At 44.5% G+C, this 22,524-nt stretch overlaps 1 protein-coding gene across 1 annotated transcript in view; it reads right to left on the minus strand.

Annotated features, from left to right (window-relative positions):
• Mtmr7 (myotubularin related protein 7) overlaps nucleotides 1-22,524 on the minus strand; it is a 79,450-nt gene that overhangs the window by 18,351 nt on the left and 38,575 nt on the right. The window contains exons 5-7 of the mRNA XM_021169676.1: nucleotides 17,457-17,585; nucleotides 12,503-12,637; nucleotides 6,959-7,091 (exon numbers count right to left, since the gene is read on the minus strand). Coding sequence (XP_021025335.1) covers nucleotides 6,959-7,091; nucleotides 12,503-12,637; nucleotides 17,457-17,585 — 397 coding nt within the window. The remainder of the gene's footprint in view (nucleotides 1-6,958; nucleotides 7,092-12,502; nucleotides 12,638-17,456; nucleotides 17,586-22,524) is intronic.

Here is a 22,524-nt window from a genome sequence, read left to right on the forward strand (position 1 = left end):
TCTTCCCACGGCCTCTTGCGCCTATTAGCCATCTTGAAGCACACCCATGGGCTACTGATGTTGGCACTTTTCTTTCTGCAGTAAGAATCCAAGGCCATTTAGCCAGCCCTCAACACTCTCCCTTCACTGGGCACCATACAAAGTAGCACCACTCAAAAAGGACATGAGTGGGGTCTGCATAAAGGGATGGTTAGATAAGTCAGCTTTGTTATCTCTCTTTTTCTAAGACTCGGAATACATTTCTGAATTGTATTGAACGTAATAATGTCAACAATACACGCCTAAGCCTCAGCAGCCAACACAGACTAAAGAAAACTTTCTACCAGCTGGAGAGATTCTCCAAGGAACACCAACAAGACCAAAGATTATTCTTCAAAACATTTCTACTTTTATTGATGATATTTTCTGCAATCTCTAGATAATACTACCATTTTTTGAATAACCTGGTTTTCTTTATAATAATATAGCATGACATGATTATAGTGCAGTTAACCATAAATTCTGTGCATTTGTGTTGGCACTGCTTGAGCTAGTAGCATAGGAAACAGTGCACATACATGTGTCGATCCAGAGAACAAACCGCACATGTGCACATGCAAACGCATATCCACACAAATGTGCGCCAGAACACTAAACACTCACCTGAAGACAACCTGACGGCAGGTCCACACGAGGGATGCTTGGTAGATTTTGTTACCCTCACCCATGAATTTTGTTTACAGAGACATGTTCACAGATTTATAACATATAATGGCAGTCTACGCTTAAACCTAACTGCCGTGCACACAGAGTCAGTGTGAACAGGAACTGATGGTGGGACTGTAGAGATGATAAAGTCTAGATGGGAAACTCTCAAGGGGAAACAGAGGAGCTGGGACTCTGAGGAACCAACAGACAACAAATCTGAGATCACACTGTTGCTAGCAAACAAATACCAACTGCCAAGCTCCACCAACAGGCTTATGGAAAACAGCCTATCTTGTCAGCCTTTAATCCCACATCAGATATGTACCTTTTTGTTGTTTATTCCCTTTTAAGAATGTTCTTACCCAAAATCTTGCTGTCACAACACAATATGAAACTATACAAAGTGGGAGGTATTCTGGGGATGGGGTTCTCCTGCTGAAATCCTAAATCCTCACCCAACAAACACCACAGAGAGAGAAAGCATGCACTCTTGGTCCACTGTGTTCCCCTCCGAGTCAGGAAACGATAACCGGGAAAGCCTGCAGGACAGACCATGGCTCAGAAGAAAAATTTAAAATGTCTGAAACTGCTGTTTCTGAGTGAAGCCACTCATACTGTAAAGAGCGGCTTGAGAGGGTCACTGTGTCAGCTACAGTAGCAAAGCCAGGCCTGCCATGTTTGCTAATTTGTTTGTTTGTTTGTTTGTTTTTCGAGACAGGGTTTCTCTATATAGCTCTGGCTGTCCTGGAACTCACTCTGAAGACCAGGCTGGCCTCGAACTCAGAAATCGCCTGCCTCTGCCTCCCAAGTGCTGGGATTAAAGGCGTGTGCCACCACACCGCACTTACCGAGTAGACATAGACTGTATCACGAGACTGGCACATACATGTCTCTGCAAACTGTCTTCTGAATAAGGAAATTAAGAAAACTGACCTATAGGAAAGCATGGGACCTATCAAATACCTGGCTGGCTGGATTTACCATCTCAGTGTTCACTTTAAAATATATTATTGCTTACCAAGAGAAACCAGTATGGACTTTACACTGACAAACACTTGACAGTCTATAAGGCATCTTGTTTTCTTTCTCTGTTTTTTTAAAACTAAAAATTGTATTTTATTAAATGACAGTTAAGTACCCTTTTATTTTTGTTATTTGTGAACACATGCAGAATCACATGGACGGCATTATTTTATAATCTTATTTGGGGAGGAAGGGGTAAGAAATTTACTTCAACTTACAGGACAAGGGTAGAAAACCAAGCAGGGCAGGAATCTGGAAGCAGGAACACATGCAGAGGCCATGGAGGAACACTGCGTACTGCCTTGCTGCTGATGGGTTTCTCAGCCTGCTACATTTTTTTCTTGTTTTAAATTAGATATTTTCTTTATTTACATTTCAAATGTCATCCCTTTCCTGGTTCCCCTCTGAAAACCCCCTTCCCACATAAGGCATCTTTTAGTGTTATGAAATATATATAATTTACATTACTTACACACATAGGGATGGAGATCTGCTCAATTTTACACCAACTCAATCAAGAACCTAGGCCTTTCACCAACTTAGACCTAGGTACTTCCTAGATCAACCTCCTTTCCCTTCAAGTTGAGTGGCTAAGAGTTTGGCACTGGGTTTATGTAAATGAGGGAAAGCCATGTCTGACTTTACCATGGTGAGGCTGTGCAAGTCATTTAGCCTCTGTGCATCTGTGTCCTCACCTGCCTACAAGGTCACCTGCCTCAAAAAGGTCACAATAATTCACTTGAGCACATGTATCCTTAAAAGCTAGTGTCAAGAATTTAGTCACCTCCCCAAAACACTATGTCAGTATTACCATGTAGAGGAGTTCTCTGTATTTCTGGCTTGAGAACTAGGAATTAACAAGGATCAAGGTAATTTAATAAGAAGTACTTTGTTCAAATCTTTCTCTATTTCATGATCCTGACAGATACTGAATCCTGAACAGAGACATTTGTACAATGAAAACTACAATAACCTCTTCCTAGGATGAATGGAAACTGCCCAACCAGATGTGATCTTGGTGGATGTGTGAATGAATGCACGCATACACACACACACACACACACACACACACGCACGCACGCACGCACGCACACACGCACGCACACGCACACGCACACGCACACGTCAAGGATAGACATCAGGTGTCCTCCTTGATCACTCTCCACCTTACATATTGAGGAAGGTTTTCCCGGAACCTAAAACTCTCTAATCAAACCAGTCTAGCTACCCAGCCTTTAGGAAACAGTAAGCTTTTGACAAATGTCACTGGAAACTGTAACATTTCTTAAGCTGGAGAGGAGTCACTTGCAACTGGCTTGAAGAAGCAAACTGCCACATGGCACAGGAAACTGTGGCAGGCACAGAACTAGAAAGTGGCCTCTAGCTAACCAAATGTGGGACCCTGAACTGAATTCTGCCATTAGCCTGAGCCCAGGAGCAGACTTCCCCAGCCTGAGCCTCCTAATGAGAACACAAGCAGCTGACACTCAAAGCTCTCATAAGAACCTCAAGAAGATCTTCTAGGTCCCCAGCTACACAGAGAACATCCTTAGAATCCTGAAACACAGAAACTCGGAGATGATGAGTATTGCTCAATGAGTATGTAAGCCAACCGGGGCACATACTCTGTCACTAGGAGGGGAACGAGAAAAACACCCCCTCCCCATGCACTAACCTAGGGATCCTTCCTGACTTCTCCCTAGCCTTTCTTTATACACAGGACTCGCATATAGTGCAACAGGCAGGCTGCTCTACAACCTGAATGCTTTACTTACTCCGCCTACATTTCCTATCAAGAATGTAGAACAAACTGTTTAACTTAGCTTACTACTGCTGACCGTTTATCTTGTTTCCAAAGTTCTACGATCATAACCGAGTGTGGGTGTGTTTAAAGCCTTATTCTGGATTAGTTCATAAGAGGAGGAAATCTGGTTAAGGAATTACATATCACTATACAGAGTGTACACACCCTAAGCCAATTCAATGCTACAGAAATACTCAATGCAATGATTTTACCACCTTCTTTATAGTGCTGGTTTTTTTTTTTTAAATGAGAAATGATTCTTTGAAATTTATCAGAGCAAATTCAAATATTCTTATGACTTTTTCAATTCAGTTTTATCCTGTCTGTCTGACCTAAGACAACCACTCTTTATTTACATAGCACAGATGCCATGCATTATAGAACACTGCTGTGAAAATCAAATATAGTCACTTAAGTGAAAGCCCTTGTGTGACTGTAATCCCAGCACTCAGGAGGCAGAAGTGTAAGGATATCTACTTTAAGCCCAACCTGGGCTACATAGCAGGACCCCATTTCCAGCAAAAAGAATGAAAGAAGGGAAGGAAGGAAGGAAGGAAGGAAGGCAGGGAGGGAGGGAGGAAGAGAGAATGGAGGGTGAGGAAGAGGAGGAACACTCCCCCAGCACCCCTAACATCTAGTAGCTGCTCAGTATTTTACTTAAATGACTAAGTGGTATACTGCAAAGATACAGAATACCCACCAATACAAGATTCTTGTGGAATTCAAGCAATAGAACTGATGGGTGGGGAGGGGGTGAACCTAGGAAGAGGGGGAAGGAAGGAAGGAGATGGCAGAGAGGGAAGGAGAAAGCAATTGTCTCTGTGAGAGGAAGGGGAGCTACTATGAAAAGCAATTAAGTTACAAAAATTGCTCTGTGGACCAGAAACATACCTTTCTTCTTGGTGACTTACAACCTGTAAGTTAAGAGTTTAAGTTGATGTATATTGACCTCAAGAAATGGACCTACAGAGGGTATGAACTCACTCCTAAATTTCTGTTTTTAATGAAATATCCCGGGGTACTCACAGACAGAACTTCCTACACACTGGTAGCAGAACACAAATAATTCTTCTTTCCATTCCATAACCTCCTCTGGTAATATCCCAAACTATGCTTTAGCAAGTTTGAAGAAAGTAAGAGTCACGGGGGGGGGGGGGCACACGCCATTAGCCCCACCTCCCAGCCTCTGATGCCAAGGACCCTCCCTGTTTGAAGTAGAAAGCCCTGGAAGACGGGTCTTACTGCATGCATCACTTCATCAGCTGAGCCTCCACCAGTGGTTTACAATTTACTCAGACTGTTTACAGGTAGCCAAACACTGGTCAGGACCCCTGAAAGGCATCCAGAAAGCTATCCCTGCTTAGGACTACACATGACCAGAAGGTGATGCAGCTCTGCCATGATCCTCGTGAAACAAAGCTGCCCTCCTGACATCAGTCAGCTTGCTTGTCCAGAGGACAATGGTTGAAACACCAAACACAGGGTAATTTAGACACCAAAGGCAGAGGCCCCTTTATAAATATTCCTAGGAACAACTTTCTGTACAGAAGAAAAGTAATGGTCTGGAAAACTGTCTTATGAAACTGCTGAATACAAAGTGCAAAGTGTGCCAATGTGAAGTTTCCCCAGTGACTAACAACGGTGCACTCTTCTTACAATAAAGAGCCTTCTCAATGACAGAGCTGGGCTAGCCCACTTTTCTCCTACCGGCAATGCACTATTTATAACAAGGACAAAATGAAAGGTTCTGGATGCTTAAGAAACTCAGATGAATGCACCTAGATTGTTAGAACTTTGACCTATGAGACAAGAAAACTGTTTCAAAGGAGGATGAACATAGAGCTGGGACTACTTTTTTGTTGTTGTTGTTGTCTTAGATACAGGAATTGGCTTCTTCTAATAATTTAAATGTATATTTATCTACCCCAGGGCTGAGAAGTTACCCCAACGCCTTACAGTACTAAGCTAGACCCATTAATCAAATTTTAGTGTTGCTGCCAGTGGCACCAACTGTCATGTAGAAAACAATCAATCAACCAAACAATCAAACTGGGTAAGTCATAATTGAATCCACTCACTTCTCTGCAGGCACAGGAAACAACGGATGTGTTCCCAGTCCCACAGTGACTAAGGTCAACCAGGGGATGCAGGAGGAAGAGACTGGGTCTCTCTCTGACACTTCCCAGGCACATTTAGGTTCTTGCCACACTGCTGCCCTGATAGAACAGAGAACTGTGAAGTCACCGAGATCAGAGGCACATCCTCCAATGCAGTCCAGCTCCGTCCTTGTCCAGCTCCATCCCAAACTCCACAGAGCCTACTGAGACAACCAACTTCCCTAGATTCCACCCCATCCCTGCAGTTCTCACAGGCAAGGGGAAGCTCTGTGGCTTCGGCATCTTCCTCTTTCGTGGTTGCCCTTGGAGGCAGCAGGATCTGATCCCTCAGGGGACTTCAGGATCAGGGAGACCTTAAGCAGTAATAAAGCAAGTTTTGCATGCAAAGCATACTGTCTGCTAATGAATGCACAGCCCCAGGAGTCATGCTTCCATATCATACGAGCCATCCTTTCCCTTCCTCTCCACATGAATACATAGGTCCTTATGTGTCCTCGCAGTGCTTGCTCAGGATGGGGGTTGCAAGTACATGTGTGCTCCGGTGGTTCCTGGTATTTAAACTCATCTATCTATCTATCGATCGATCGATCGATATATCTATTTATCATCTATCTTCTATCTATCTATCATCTATCATCTATCAATCTATCTTCTATCTATCTATCTATCTATCTATCTATCTATCTATCTATCTTCTATCTATCTATCATCTATCAATCTATCTATCTATCTATCTATCTATGTATCTATCATCTATCTATCTATCTATCTATCTATCTATCTATCTATCTATCATCTATCTATCTATCTATCTATGTATCTATCATCTTTGAATCTATCAGTTACTCAGCAGTGTGGGGACAGTTTGTGAACCTGATTTCCACATAGGAACACTGAGTTACTGCTTCAAACGTAAGACTGCTTTCTTTCCAGATGTCTTTGAATGAAAGAAAGGAAAGGAAAGGAAAGAGAGAGGGAGGGAGGGAGGGAAGGAAGGAAGGAGGGAGGGAGGGAGGGAGGAAAGGAGGCTCCTTCTGTCCATGTTTTTATCTAGGATATTAACATGCCAGTGTAGTCCTGGCTGCTAACTGCCAAATATTAAACCACTTGATTACACGGCTGGAGTGACACCAGGAGGCTGCTGACGGCTTAAAGAGTCACTGCAACAGGATTATCTTCCCAACTGCAACACATTTCCCAGCTACCACACTTGTTTAACAGTATCACTGGGAGGAAAAAAAAATCACACCAAAAGACTATCTCATTCCATTTCGGCATCAAAATACTTAAGTGTTATTTTAAAGCTGTGCATAACAAAACGGTTTACCTTCCAGCATTTTCTGAAGACTGTTCCTCATGACGTGGATGTTCTCTATGCCGATAAACTGAAACTTGATATTGGAATAATTGTCTTCATTCTCATAGCCTTTCCCTGCAGCACGATTTGCCATCGCATTAAGCTGCAGTTGTCAGCAAAACAAAAGTCATCAATTACATTCAGGACATGCAACAACCACTTAGGAAAACATTGCAAAGACTCGTAGATGCATACTACAGTTTGAACCCCTGAAACTCTGTACCGAGCTCTCAGTGCAAGCATAAAGGTCAAGCTTGTGGTCAGGAGCCCTCCTCTGCTGGCCTGGGTTAACAGTTCCTTAGTGGAAAGTGCTCCCTAAGTTCTGGAGATGACGCTGCCAGTTTGATGGTGATGCTGACTTAATGTCAAAGTCTGGCATAGCCAGTTTAACACTATACACGAAAATCTCCTAACTGGCAGAAGTCTCCACAGAGACAGCAATCAGTATAAGTCCCTGTGCGCTAAATTATCTGCCAGAACTGTAACGCAGAGAAACAAGTAGGAGTCATAAAGTGAGAAATGTCAGGTCCAGTTATGGTTCTTCTCATCTGCCCAACTGAGCCTTCAGCAGAACTACTGAAGAGAGAGTGCTGACCGTCAGGCTGCAGGGTGCCCCTCCCCATCCAGATATGACCCAGAGGTCTGACGTGGGAGCTTTTGTCACTTTCAGAACCATAGATAAGACCTTGGGATGTCAGTGTGAACTGGTTTCAATGCTAATGGATGCTGAAGAAACTGACTAAGCCCAGATCGCTCTAACCCTGCACGGTACAGTCAGACAAGTCCTGCCCAAGCTGGGAAAGATTTCACAGGGATACATGGCTGGGAATGCTCCTCTCTTGCAGTGTGACTAAGCAGGCCACCATTTATGGACAACAGTATTCAGTGACCACTATCTTCCTTGGGCCACAAAGGCTAGGGGACTAGCCCAATGGGGGCTAGTCAGGGGGATCTGCTTTTAAGTGTATAGTATCAAGTAGTCCTTCAAATAGTTAAGTTTAAAAAACTAAGCTAAATTAAAATACTTTGGTCCAGATCCTCTAGTTCTGAAAACCTCCTAAGAACAAAGGTCTTAGCATATATAGATAAAGACTGTCTGTGACCAATGGTTTTGTAAACACGAAAGCCGCAAACCTACGACTGTCTCCTCCAAGTGGTAACTACGTAAACAAGGGCATATCCATGCTGTGGAATACAAGCAGGGACCAAAGACACAGACCCTGCCTGACCTATCTTTCCCTCGTTCTCTCTCACATACACCACACAGCTACATGTACATATGTGTAAGCTAAGAAAATGTTCATGCAACCACCCACCGTTAATAGTTACTGATTCATTTACTTACATTCACTAAGAAGAATTAAAGTTACCATAGACTATGCCAATTGGGTAGCAATTTCAGAAGGAAAAAGGGAGTGGCAAGCCGCAGGGGAGTACTATCAACATGACCTCAGCTACTCACGCAGCCTTTCACAGTTACAAGAAGCACACGTTAAGTCAGGACCATAGAGAAGAATGAGACAACCAGGGAGAAAACACAATACAGCCAGAGCTGAGAGCAAGCCACTGCCACAGGAGTCCCTGCTTCGTCAGCAAGCGGGCTCCTGCTCCCCACCTCTGCTCCTCTGGCATCTGTGGGGCTGTCGGCTCTTCAGGAGACTGACCCCGGTCTACACAAGCAAGGTACGTCCCTAAGGCTTTAGCCATAACCAATAAACACTTTCATGATATATCTTAAGGGATATTGTATGTTCTAATATTTTAAGGGGCTTTTTTTTTTCTTCCAGAAATTACATATACATGTTGCTCTCATGGAACTGTGTACTTTTAAAACGTTATGGCTTTACATAATTATTTTCAGGGCAGTTTCAGCTAATGAACCTCTGTAATGAACTTTATTAAATGCAACAAATCAACAGATCCAACAAGCCTGATGTTACATGAACTACACACTTATTCTGCATCTAAATTCAAGGTCCAGCCTTCTCATCAGCCCCCGCCCCATCTCTTATGAACATGTATAATATGTGATAAGCAAAGCACTCTTACTACTACAGTTCCTGCATATATAACATATGCTCACACTTTAAATCACTTAGGAGTTACAATGGGAGAAAGGGCAGGCAGTTTTCCTTAAAAGCAAATAGGAGAAAACCTCTTCAAAGTCAGTCTGTAATTCACATAACAAACACAAGGTGGCGATATTTAATCTATCATACAAACTATTTTTTAGGAGCTCCACTTATTTAATGTGGCAAAAGCTGAACTTTTTAAGCAGAAACACAGGTTTAGAAATGATAAACATCCAAAAAGATATTCCAGATTGAGATAGACAGACAGACAGACAGCTACCTTTAGGAGAACTGGGCCAAAGCCTAGCACAGGTGTCAAAGAGTGCTCTTTCTTCTCCTCACTAAACTTAACTGTGGCACACTCTTGGAAATACTAGATGATTTTATTGCCTACAGGTATCACCTACAAATAAGCTTCTCAAAATGTCCCCTTCACCATCCAGGGACATCTTTCACATATTTAAGAGTACCAGGATGAAATCTTGATCCAGGCTAATTTAAATTTTCAACCCATATATGATGCAAAATGGTCTCTTTCCCTGGGTACAGGCTGCGTGGGCTGATGAGGGCACTCCCTTCCCGTGGCTTCTAACAGGCTCGCCTGTTCTGTGTAGTTGGTAGCAGGGACCACGTGAAAGAGATGCAGTTAGATAAACAGCTCTTTGCAAAGCTAGGGCAACGACAGTTGTCTTACTGGTTGACAGTGCTTCTGATTGATAATAGCTGGCTGTCTCTGCCTTCTCTGCATAGGCTTCCAAAGGGTGACTTTCCTAAGGCACACAATGTAGGCTCCTAGAAGTACTGTGCCACCTTTCACTCAAATACGAGATCCACTGTGGCCTGAGCCTAGACCAGCAGCTATTGACAGCTACACTAGCCCCAGGTCCCTCTCCGGGGGCCTCCACGATAGGTAAGCTGTGTTAGCAGGGTTTTATCAAGTTTGTTAAGGTTCCAATTAAGCCAAAGGATATTTGTCCATCCTTGCACTTACAAAGAACAGGACTGAAGACTCTCTCCCTTCACCTGCTACAAAACACAAATGTCTCTCTCCCACTCTCTTTCCTCTGTCAATGGCCATCTTCAAACTTTATGCATATAACCAGGAAATAAGATCCCAGGTTCCCACTTTTTAGGTACCCTGAACTTCATAGCTGTATCTTGAAGATGTCGCCTGCATGGGACCCAGTGAGCAGACATTACCTCATTACCAAGAAAGAGAGAAATACCCTATGACTTCCTCTTACACAACGAAACAACCCCTGGCGCCGTGACACTAAGGCCACAACCACAAAGCAGTCAGTCCATGGAGCTGAGGCATGACACAGGGCCAGTCACCACAGAAGCAGGTGACTGACTCAACCTCGCCCCTGCCTTTAGGACTCACATGTCCTCCATAGCTTAGACAGATGACAGCCTTAACTTCAGGACTCATAACTTCCTCCATAGCTGGTAGGCACGCAGCACACAGCTTAGAGCCCCTCCTGCTCCAATGGCCTTGAGGTGACTTTGGCTGAGCCTGGAGCTGGGTGTGTGATCAACTTAGGTGTCAACCCTCTAGAGTCTGGAAGTGGGGACAAGGGTCCCCTAGAGATGTTCTGGTAAACAGAAACAAAAAAACCACTGGCTTTGATGTCAACTAAGCTTGTATTTAACTGAATGTGGCCTTGGGTCTAAACGGTGTGGTCTCAGTGAATTACCTAACCTCTTTAAAGCTAAGTCCAGGAAAAGACAAGAAGTCTCCCAATCTGCAGAATTCTTATAGGAGTGAAATGAGAAAGTGCTGAACATTTTTGCAAGCTCAACAGAATCCCAGCATACCTGACAGAAGAGGTTGAGTACAGAGACGTGCTCCTTGTCTCAGGACTCAATTCCACGTGTCAATGTACCAATCTCTAGCAACGGCTGAGACCAGGGAGACTTTTCTCAGTACATACTTGAGGCTTCCACTGCCTCTGCGGCCCGTCACTGTCCCGTCAGTGAACAAACAATTCAGAAGGCTTTCATCTGGGTGGGTGGCGGACTTAACCCCGCTCAGGGACCAAGGGTCAGGACCCTGGGAGCTGCCTCCCAAGCCCTTGTCTTTTTTTTATTATACTAGGAAATAAAGCTGGATGCAGAAGGCAAGGACTGAGGACAACCTGCATGTCGCCATGCAACCCTTCTGCGGCAAACATCTGCATACTTTCCTGGTGGCCTAGGAAAACGACCACACCTGCGGGGTGGGATCAACCAACGTGGTCATGGAAAAAAAAAAGAAAGGAAAGGAAGGAAGGGAAGACAGGGAGAGAGGGAGGGAGGAAGGGAGGGATGGAAGAAAAGAGGGAGAGGGAGACAGAGAAAAGAGGGAGAGAGAAGAGGGGGGAGAGAGGGGAACACGAAGCTTGAAGCAGTTTTTACAAGCCACATCTTTGCACCTGAGAAGAGAGCACCCAGCTTTCTTTATCTCCTGGGTCAGGGTCAACTTCTTGCCACTTAACAGTAAACAGAGTGAGCACTAAATATGCCCTTCAAACGGAATCCTTAGGACTAACAAGGTGGCTTTAAATACAGACAAGGCCTGGCCCTGCGGCTGCCACGTTCTAATAAGGACTTACACTACAGGGACCTAACTTGGATCACTGGCTCTTAGGAGGTCAATCTGTTTATCCCTGTTTAAAGCTGGAAAAGTAGGGTAGGAAAAGGATTTCCAGTCTCCACTCAGTAAAGCCCTGAAGCCTGAGTTTGTCTGCAAAATGTCCTCTGAGAAGCACATAACTTATCAGAAAATACAGAACAGCTCTACCGTACACAAAAGATACAGGGCACGGGGAGGAGGGCAGTCAGGGTTGGAAGAAAGCGGTCTGCGCCTGATTCAGAGAGAGGCAGAAACTGAAAGACAACAGCAGAAGTTCATCTGTGACATCTTTCAATTGCAGACCTTCTACCAGTCCTTCACCCCTGGATCAGAGATGTGATCTATGTTGTGCAATGAAAGCTTACTAGAAAGTCAGGACCCATTATGTATGATGTGAAGACTATGTCTATAAACATCTACCACTGACTATGCCGCTAAGCACTTACTCTTAATGGCTTTCATTTTAAACTGACTTGACCAACTAAGCTATTTTCCCTTTGTCATACTTTTATTCCCTTGTAACCTGTTTTGAATAGCACCGCTGACATTTAATCCACATGCCAAACTACTTATAAACCTAAACACTAAGCCATTTACCGTGTGACCAGCACAACGTTCAAAACTGGAAACAAAAATTTACTCAGCACATTCAGCCCCTTCAGGAGCTGAGATGCAGCAGAGAGCAGCCCTTTGGTGCCCCCATGGTCTGATCAGACCAGGAACAACCCTCTACAGATAAGGCAAAGGGTTGTTACCAGTCAAGCTTTGGTTCCTTCCGGCCTCAGGGCTCAGGGCTGCAGAGACACGTATGAAAATGGTGACACTTACTTTAGGCCTCGTGTCCACGACATAAATGAAGTCACTTCCAGGATTGGCTTTCCTGATGGCTTGGAGCATCTGCTCATCCTCCAGGCACCGAGCGCTGAAGCCGGAAAGGGGCTGGCTGCTCCTGCAGATGGAGGCCTGCGGGGAGAGGCCACAGCAACACAGAACTGTCAGAGACACTGTGGGAGCATCGCCAGGAAGAGGTGCCTTTGGTTAGCCTGCACTCCACACCAACATGGGAAAATGGGATTGGATTTTATGGAAATCAAGATAGGTTTACTTTTCACCCAAGCTGAAGAGCTTGCTACCTGGGTAAGCTTTCTGTGAAAGGTATTAGGGATGTGTGGAAATGTTTAAGTAGGATCCATATCTTGAATTTAAAACTTTTTAAGCAACCTACTTTCCTTTATAGTAATAGTGTTTTTCACTGCTGAAAGCAGAGTAATCGCTTTCCTGAAACTTACAAGGCACTATTAGTGGAAAGACGAGGGAAACGATTTTAGTGCTTATTTAGTGCTTGTTGTCTTTTTTTTTTTTAATATACTAGTCTATTTAAAAGAATCATGAGTACCCAAATCAAATCTAAAGGTCACATTTTCACAGTAATAAAAGCCCAGGCTACTGCTAGGTTTGCTCAGTAGGGATGTTTAGAAACAAGGGGTCTCTTTAGACCCCATCTCAGCACGCCCCACCATTTCCCTGACCCTCGTTTCCAACACCATACAAACATCTTTCCGTCTCTCTTTCCAGTCACCGGGTCCTACGCCTGTGGGTTTAGTCAGCTATAGCTCTAAACAACCACGGGTCAAAAGTATTCAACTAAAAGGACTGACTCTGAATCAACTTTCTGTCACCTTTCCCTAAATATCCCACCATAGCAAGTATTTACCTTGGTTGGGCATCTGAAACAATCAGGAGCCGATGTACAGTATGAAGGAGGGTGTGAGCAGAGTGCATGCAAACATTACCACTTTAGGTGAGGGACGAGCCCATGCAGAGACACTGGTGTCTAGGGGAACTCTAGGAGCCATCCCCACAGACGGCATGGACAGCTTGATGCTGCTCTGTTGGATAATATATAGACCAGCCACGTATAAGTGAGGGGAGATAAACACTCAGCTTCAAGCTTGCATTCATGGGGAAGTATGTTTGTGGGTTCAGTGTCTAACAGTTAAAGTACAGATAAGCCTCTTGATAAGATGCGTGATGACTAAGCAAATCTACACCAGTTCTGTAAGCGTGGGTGTCAGAGCTTATAAGTTGGCCTGAGCTATCAGCCTTTTTTTCTCTTTCCTGTGCTGTGATTTTATCCCCCTGTTCTTTTTAAAATAGCACTGCTGCCATTTAATTCACATGTTTACAACCTGTGAATAAAACCTAGCATCATTTACTGTATGACCTGCTGAGTGGAAGTGTAACGAGGGTCGTGGAAGCATTCTCTAGGACCTGGAAGGAAGAACCCCCGATAGTCTCGCCATGCCATCGCTTGCTCAGGGTCTTGCACACAGACAGACATCTTTCACCACAAAAGGGAATCAGCCCTGACTTCAAACTCAGCTTCCCTGCCTTCTCATGCTGGTTAGCTTCTGTCAACTTGACAGAGACCTAGACATGTCTGGGAAGAGGGAATCTCAAGTGAGGAACCTCCTCCAAGAGACTGTCCTGTGGGCATGTCAATGAGGCATTTTCTTGATTAACAGTTAATGTAGGAGAACTCAGACCATTGTGTGTGGTGCCATCCCTGGTCTGGTGTTCCTGGACTGCATGAAAAAGTGACGGGCAGCAGGAAATACTAGCTGCTAAATAGCTTTCCTCTATGGGTCATGTCTCAGTTCTTAACTCCAGGTTCCCCCAATGATGAATTGTAACCTGTAAGCCAAATAAACTTCCCCCAGGCTGCTGATTGTGTTCAGTATATGGTGTTGTTTTATAACAACAATAAGCAAATCCAGAAACTTGGCCTTAGCATGTTTTCTCTAGGAAAAACAATACACACATACACACACACACACACACACACACACACCTCAATGCTGTCTTGGAGGAGGTGGGATGTTTTGTTTGTTTGGATTTTTCTCAGTCTCTTTGTTGTTGTTGCTGTTGTTGTTTTAATTTTGAGACAGAGGCTCACTACAGACCTATGGCTGGCCTAGAACTTACTTTATAAACCTCATGAGCCTGGAAGTCACAGAGCTCTGACTGCCTCTGTCTCCTGAAAAATCTCTACCACATTCGGCTCCTCTCTAACTCAAGAGACCAAGAACTGTGGAATGGGGAGTCTGACAACTCCCGAGGAATCCAGACAGCTCAGCTGCAGACTGGTGATCACTGTCATGGTTCTAGGAAACTGGAGCCTACGGCCAGGGTCACAGTTCAGCAGGGCAGTGACAGGGGAATGGAAGGCAAGCCGCATCTGAGACAGGCAGGCAGGCAGGCAGGCAGAAGCAGAAGGTGAGAAAGCCGTACTGCTTCGGAAAATGAGTCTTAACAGACTAGAAATCATCTATGAGTCCAAGCCCCCTGCCCCTGCCCCACTGGAAATTCATGATGTGAAGCTAGGAGACCATGTTGGACACAATTTAAAGTAAAGTGACTTTTAAAAATGCTAGCACAGTAACAGAGAACAAAGGATGAAGTGACTCTCAGTAAAAACCATACCCAGAATGCTATTCGTAAGTGAAAGTCTCTAACCATGACCTATAAAGCGGTTTGGCATCAGAGGGAGTTAAGGGAGGGGGCGGAACGGCTCCACAAGGCCCACATACAACAACTGGCTTAAAATTAATATTACGGGGTACCCTGACACCTGGTAAAACCAAGAAGCCCCTGGTTGTTGTGTAAGCTTGACGCAAGCATCTACATCACATAAGTGTTCTGCTCACTTAAGTATGGGGCCTCAGTTCCCCACCAGCCTGCAGTCACCACACATCAGCAAACCTCCTGCAGGAACAGGATGGCCTCCCCTGTCATGATACTGCAAGGCCTGACTCCCAGAGCCTCCTCTTCCACTGTTCCCAGGCCAACCTCATGGTCCATTATCCAGCAGATGGGGTGTGTGAGCGATGAGAGCATGGGAAGCCAACAAGCCACCTCACCCTACTTCCCCTCAGCCACAGCAGTCCACACTCAGCCGTGGTACTTCCTTAAGGACAAGCCCTCGCCCAGAAGCACTCAGACATCTGGACACGATGCTGCATTCCAAATATCATTATAAAAACACAAGAGTGACTACTATTCCACCCGCAACCAGACTGTACAGAGATGTGTCACAGAGCCCGTGTCTCCAGAGTGACAACATGACAAAGAGATGCTTGGAAACACGTCTATGTGATACCTATGCAAGAACAGCGAAAGCTCGTTGCAGAGGACCACTGACGCTGCAATATATCCAGTTGCAGGACGAGTTCACCCTCAGATCCAAAACGCATCATGAAGAATGTTAGAGCGAGGCCCGCCTCTGAGGTCTACCTCCTGCAGATCCGATCCAGTCTGACGTACTACACCTCTGCCCTTAATAATATTCATACCAACAAAGAACAGTTCACTTTTCTCTGAAAAGGAAGTAGCATAGCGCCTGGGCTCACTGTTTAAATACACCCCGCCCTCCATCCTACTGCTGAAAGGAGAAGCGATCCTCTCCCCTCATCTAAATCCCAACCCTATCTCACCTATCAATGAACTACAAAGTCTGAATGTTACTGGCCTCCCAGCTTAAAGTATAACAACATGGAATCTCATAACCTTACTAATCCTATCTTTAAAAAGGGGGAGTCACGGGGGCTGGTGAGATGGCTCAGCAGGTAAGAGCACCCGACTGCTCTTCCAAAGGTCCTTAGTTCAAATCCCAGCAACCACATGGTGGCTCACAACCATCCATAATGAGATCTGACTCCCTCTTCTGGTGTGTCTGAAGTCAGCTACAGTGTACTTACATATAATAAATAAATAAATTAATTAATTTAAAAAAAGGGGGGGAGGGAGTCACAACGTCCTTTGCTTCCATTCCTGTGTGGCCTCAAACATATTTGGAGTTGAATAACACAGGAAAAAGTGGAAAAGAAAATGCATCCTTTCAAAGGACAGAACTCACCACCAAGTGAGTATTTTCTATTGAAGAAGACAACACAGAAAGAAGGCTGTGTGCTGCCTGGTGGTGAAGCTGCCTTACTCAAAAATATTTTTAGAAGCTTCCTGTATGGTCTGACAGCTGCTGCTCCACCTTGACTGTAGGTAAATTACATTCACTCACACACAATCACACACATGTACACACAATGACACACACATAGCATCACTTGGTTTTGAATATAAAACTATATTAACCATGAAAAAAAAAAAATCAAACATTTTTTGCCTGACTTGAGTCAAATAACTTTTATAGTAGATGGCAAAGGCCACTGTGTTTCCTCCAAATTTGTTTTTTTCTCTTCCTTGGAAATAAAGCTTTAAATTTTGGTTTCTTGCATGGCTACCCACAAGACTGCATGTTCATGCCTGCTACACACAGTTCTGGTCACTAGGATGTGAGCAGAAATGTTGCCCTGGCTTCTCGGAACTTTCCTTTAAAATGTGGCAGCAAGCCATCCCTCCTCATCCGCTGCCAGGAGAGGGGAAGTGATGGCTGGTACTACAGCCTCCTTTAGGATCCCAGGATCAAAGCCAGGCCCCTCCACAGGGGATGGCTTCATTCATGTGGCTGATCACACTTGGGTACTGTCTGAGTCTACCATCAGTTTATTGCCAAATACATATAGAAGGTAAGTAAGTGTCTACATGGAACTAGACTGTCTCACACCATTCACAGGGTATTCACGTGCCACTAAGAATTTAAATAAATATACAAAGAAAAAAATGAAAGAGACAAAGACAGACGGACACAAGGGGACACTAGAAAAATCCCCATTTAGGCTAAGACGTAAAGGCAAAGTGTGAAACCAAGGCCTGCTTTGAGACATACATGGCTTTCTTTACAGTAGTAGGAAAGGGCAGGAAATCGCCGTCTGCTCCGGAACTTGGAGCTGCCCACGATGATGTGTGCCGTGGCCGATCTGGGGACGTACAGTTCCGTGGGGTAAGAGTCACAAACCTGTTACCAGAAAATAACAGAGAGATGTTGAGGCATCACTTTACACTACGTGCAATTTCCCACCAGAAATCCCATGTCGACACACTTAAAGGCTGCAGATCTTAGCCTTCCTCATCCAGTTACAAGGGAGGCTGTTTCGAGGGAACCTGAGGCCACCCAGAGAGATGAAGCAATGCTGGTTCTGTGATGTCATTCCAAAGGAAAGACCAACCGACCACCAGTGTCCTGTGACTGTGCGCTGTCCCTTTTCTTTATGTGGGAAGGACAGTAACAACTGAGTCTTCCTTTACTAATCTGCGTCCTAACGGCCAAAGACACGTTAGAAGCCTGTATCTGACCGGCAGCCGTGTGGGGACAACCTCCTAAAATGTGATCACGGTAGCTACATCCTTGGGTTACCTCTGTGTCCCTGGCACACTTGTACACCCCTGCCCCTGGTATTCTCAAGTTTCTTCCACACTTCCCCAGCCTGCCCGGTCCCACTCTGCTGAGAAGTGTCCTCCCGGGTTCTCTCCCAGGAAGATTTCTAGGTAGGATTTCATGGTATGCCTCCCATTACCAAATAATGTGCCAGCTTTAACGGTGACTCAAGTGCGTTGATTTTGTAAGTGGTAGGGAAAGATTTGCCCCTTCTGTCAGGAACTGCTGCAGCAGGCCCTGGTACCTTGAGAGGAGCTTAAGAAGTCAGCCATTCAGCACACGGTGTTGAGTTTGCGGCTCCCCAACCTTGAGGAAGCCGGACTACACGGGATGCTTTGCCTTTCTCATCTCCAAAACTGACAGTTTAGAAATGGTATTTTACGAAGTGGATAAGAAGAAGGGGGAAAAAAAAAATCAGACAACATCCATGGCGGAGCACTTTAGAAACTACCAGAGCCAAAATAAATGCCAGCACTTGGCATTGGTTAACAGTGGCTGGCTGATGGGTGTCTGGCATTCCCATCAGTCAATCTATCAGATAGCAAACAGTTCCCTGGGCTTCGTTAAACAACGGCTTATTTCCTGGAAGTCAAGCATCTTTGGAGTCATAGCAACAAAATCCACATGGGTGTGGCAACAGGGGTGATATTTTATCTTTGGCCATCTCGACCCACCCTTACCACACTGAGAGAGTAAAAACCCACAAACAGCTCTGTCATGATGCCGCCCTCCCTGCCAGCTTCCAATGACTTCCTTAACCAGACTGCTAAAAATCATGGAGGAAGCCATTAAAAGGCCATAAAAGGAATGACCACGGGTCCAGAGCATAACTTCAGTCTCCTGTGGACTGGGGTACCCTGACAGAGAATCCTGCTCACCAAGAGCATAAAGCCCAACTCACTTGGACCCAGACAGCTAGGATGAGGCATTGGAGTACTGCACTTCCCCATGATTGCAACCTGGAGTCTGTCTCAATTAAGCAAGCAAGTTACTAGAACATTAACACCCACACCCGCACCACGCCTGTTGCTGGCCCAAGGACCAAAGACACGTAGTCACTGCACCAGACTGCCATGTCCTGAGCATAACCAGTTTTTAAAGGAAGTAAGGAGGATTTCAGTAAACCGAGAATCACATACACTCTTCCTAAGAACAGCAACAGAAAACAACTGAAAAGTTTTATTGCTAAGTGAAATAATCTGAACAACAGAAGACTACCCAAAATCCTGCACTTAAGCTTCTGAAAATCAGGAGGAAAGTAAAGGATTCTGCAGCCCCCGTCAGGCCCTCTGTGGGTCTCCCAAAGCCAGAAAATGTCCAGCGAGGCTCAGGCCACAGCATTATGTATACCGTGGCTGAAATGAGACTAGGAAAAGGAAAGTTATCTAGTGCATACGCGCTTTCGCACTGACAGCACCACTCAGAGACTGTCCTGATGTCTGCACACAGCCCTCTTCACTTACTACTGTGAAGGACAGTCGCTACCTTCTACAACACCAGAGTTACCACTCTCCGGAGGAGACTGTGACCTTCATGGCTCAGCCACTGTACAGGCCAAAGCTGCCCTACCTGTGCCCAGTCAACCACATCGAAGCTGTGTCCAAGCTGACTGGCACACCCTCCTGTCTTGAATACAATTCTCTTAAGGGAATTCTGCTTCTTCAGCGCATTGCCCATCAGTCAAAGCTAAAGTATATGGCACCCTGAACATCCTCCACTAGAATTTCTAAGAAGCTGGAGCACTTGTAAAATCCTGTTGTAAAAACGCTGTTGATAATATGATGATGACAATGATGATCATACCCCCAGGCCTACAGTGTCATTTAACTTGACTTCTGATAAACAGCTTTATACAGACAGAACTAAAGAATGAAATTTATCCTCCTTTTGAAGTAGGCAATGCTCCTGAGTGAAAACTAAGTCCTACCCTACACACTACAAAAGTTTCTCCAGAAGACACAAATGGAATGATGCTTGAATTCCTAGAGTAGAAGACTCAATAGTAGTAAGTGCCCTGCCCAAAGCAACCTACAGACCCTGGGCAAAGCCTATCACAAGCCTCAATGGCCCCTTATTCAGGAATACAAAACTTTATCTGAAAACTAATATGAATTCTCAAGAGATTCCATTTTTTCTAAAGAACAGTTGGGGATTCATGCTACATGATTTCAAGGCAGGTAACAGAACCACATGTAACCAAAGAGTGTGACCCTAAGTAGGAAGAATACATTTCCAACTATGTTCCCTATGAGTTTACTACCCAAAATACATAAGGAAATTCATGTCAAAAAAAGCAAATGGCGTAACTGAAAACAGGGACACTCAGAGTAAGTCAGCACACATGAAAAGGACCTCAGTACCACTAACCTGCCAATGAAATGAAATCAACTACACTGAGAGATCGCCTCCCAACTGTTGGGTTGGGCACCGTTAGGGCAAAGCCAAAAACAGGCAACGGCAAAGACTCAGAGAAACCAGGGCCCTGTCCTGTGTGTGCTGGCGAGACTCTGAAGCGACACAAGCACAGCGAGAGACAGTACAGACACCCGTCACAACTTGTAAAGTACAATTTACTACACACTCCAGAGACCTCACTCTGGGGAAATCACCAGGAGGTGAAGCAGACTTGCAAAGAGGTATTCAGACATCCTCACCAGAGGAGGCACTGTTTCTGCTAGCTGAGAAAGTAACAGGTCCCCAAATCCATCAGCCTACCAAGGAGCAGAATGTTTTCTATTTACATAGGGACATTAGCCACCCTGAAAAATCGAACTAAATTCTGCAGTAAAAGCCACATAAAGGGATAACATTGCATGGTTCCATTTATATGCAGTATCTAAAATTCTAATCCATAGATACCAGAAGCTGAATGCTAACCACCGAGGAGAGAGAATTACTGTTCGATGGGCACAAAGTGTCAGCTTTGTAAGGCAAGTTCTGGAGTTAAATGGCACAGCAATGTGACATACTGAATTCTACTGACCTGCACACTGAAAAACGAGGAAGATGCCAAACCTCGCTGCTGTCCCTTTATAACTAGTTCAAACTCTGGTAATGAAGAATACACCACACAACAGAACTTACGCTACCAGGTTTTGCAATTCCTCAGGAATGGCCTGAGATTTCTATCTCAGTTCTTAATTTCTTACTGTTAGGCCTGGGGCAGAAATGAGTAGCAGAGATGGTCACATTCTCAGAACTGCTCTCTGCTGACCTGGGTATATACCCTTCCAGTAAAGTGTATTTACCTACACAGTTGGTAGCCATCCAAGATGCTATCCAAAGAGTCTGAGTCAGACCTGGGGTAACTTATTGGGAATTGAGAAACATCAACACAGACACACCTTTTAAATATTTGGATCCTAGAACTTGCTTCAAGAAATGCTTGACAAATGAAGTTATGAGCAAAGTAATTAATAAAATATCATATAACATGTTAAGATTTAGCTGTAGGGAACTGAAGTTCTAATTTAGTTAAATTTAAAAATATGATTAAATTTAAAACAAGTCTAATTAAATATGAGGCTTAGATCATATTTTAACTTACATTACAAGGAAGACCAACTTTCCCCCCAGTGTCCAGGGACTGAACCTGGGCCTCTGCATGCTGGTAGGTCTCTACCACAGAGATACATCCCTAGCCTAAAAGTTTACCCTGTAACAGACACCAATCACTTGATCTAAAGAGAGGTAACTTCAGGGTTGTATATAAAATGAAGTCTGGGCTTACAGACTTAGGCAGCCATCAAGTGAGTGTCAAAGGTGCTTCATGGACAACAGAGATGACCATGACAAACCGGCTGCAGGCTGCTCACACTCAGCTGACATCTTCTGTGTTGACTCGCAAGTTCTTCCCACTCCACCCACTTGAAAGGACTTGTGCAAAGTGTAAAATAACTCATAAAGCAAGAGGAGAAAATACCTATTTTTCTAAGTCTCAAAGTCAAGATTCACAGGAAGCGGGTTGAGATGAAATGTCCTCAGTGGATGATGAGTCAGAACTTACTATGTAAGATAAGGGTTGTTCTATTTCTAGACTGGCAGTAAATTAAAGATATTCCTCTGACATTTCTCAAGTCAGAAAATCCCCGAGGTTTTCACCTCTTCTGTCACAGCAGTCTGGAAAGGGCCAGGCTTACTGTGCTGGGAGTTTCTCTGGAAAAGAAATGGCAAGTGACACACAGCTTTCAGCCTGGGTGATGCAGGGCTCCGGTTACTATGCACAAATGAGTCACATTTGTGGTTAATTCTAAGGGGGAAAGTCATCAAAGCAGCAGGCAGCAGCATCGAGAAAGTATCATTCAGTGGCTGTGCTTCACTCTCTCTTCTTCCTTGTTCAAGGGCAGTTGTACAGTTGAAAAACAAAGACATCCGACTTCCTTTATAAAAGTCAGAATCCCCTTCACTCTCTCATCTGTCCGCTAAAACACTTGGTGCAAACGTTGACTTTAGCAGGAGGGCAATCAGGCTAATTATACTAGCCCAGCACTTCATGAAGATTATGTTAGGTATTGTAATT

The sequence above is a fragment of the Mus caroli genome, chromosome 8 (assembly GCF_900094665.2).
Source record: "Mus caroli chromosome 8, CAROLI_EIJ_v1.1, whole genome shotgun sequence".
NCBI classification, from domain to species: domain Eukaryota; kingdom Metazoa; phylum Chordata; class Mammalia; order Rodentia; family Muridae; genus Mus; species Mus caroli.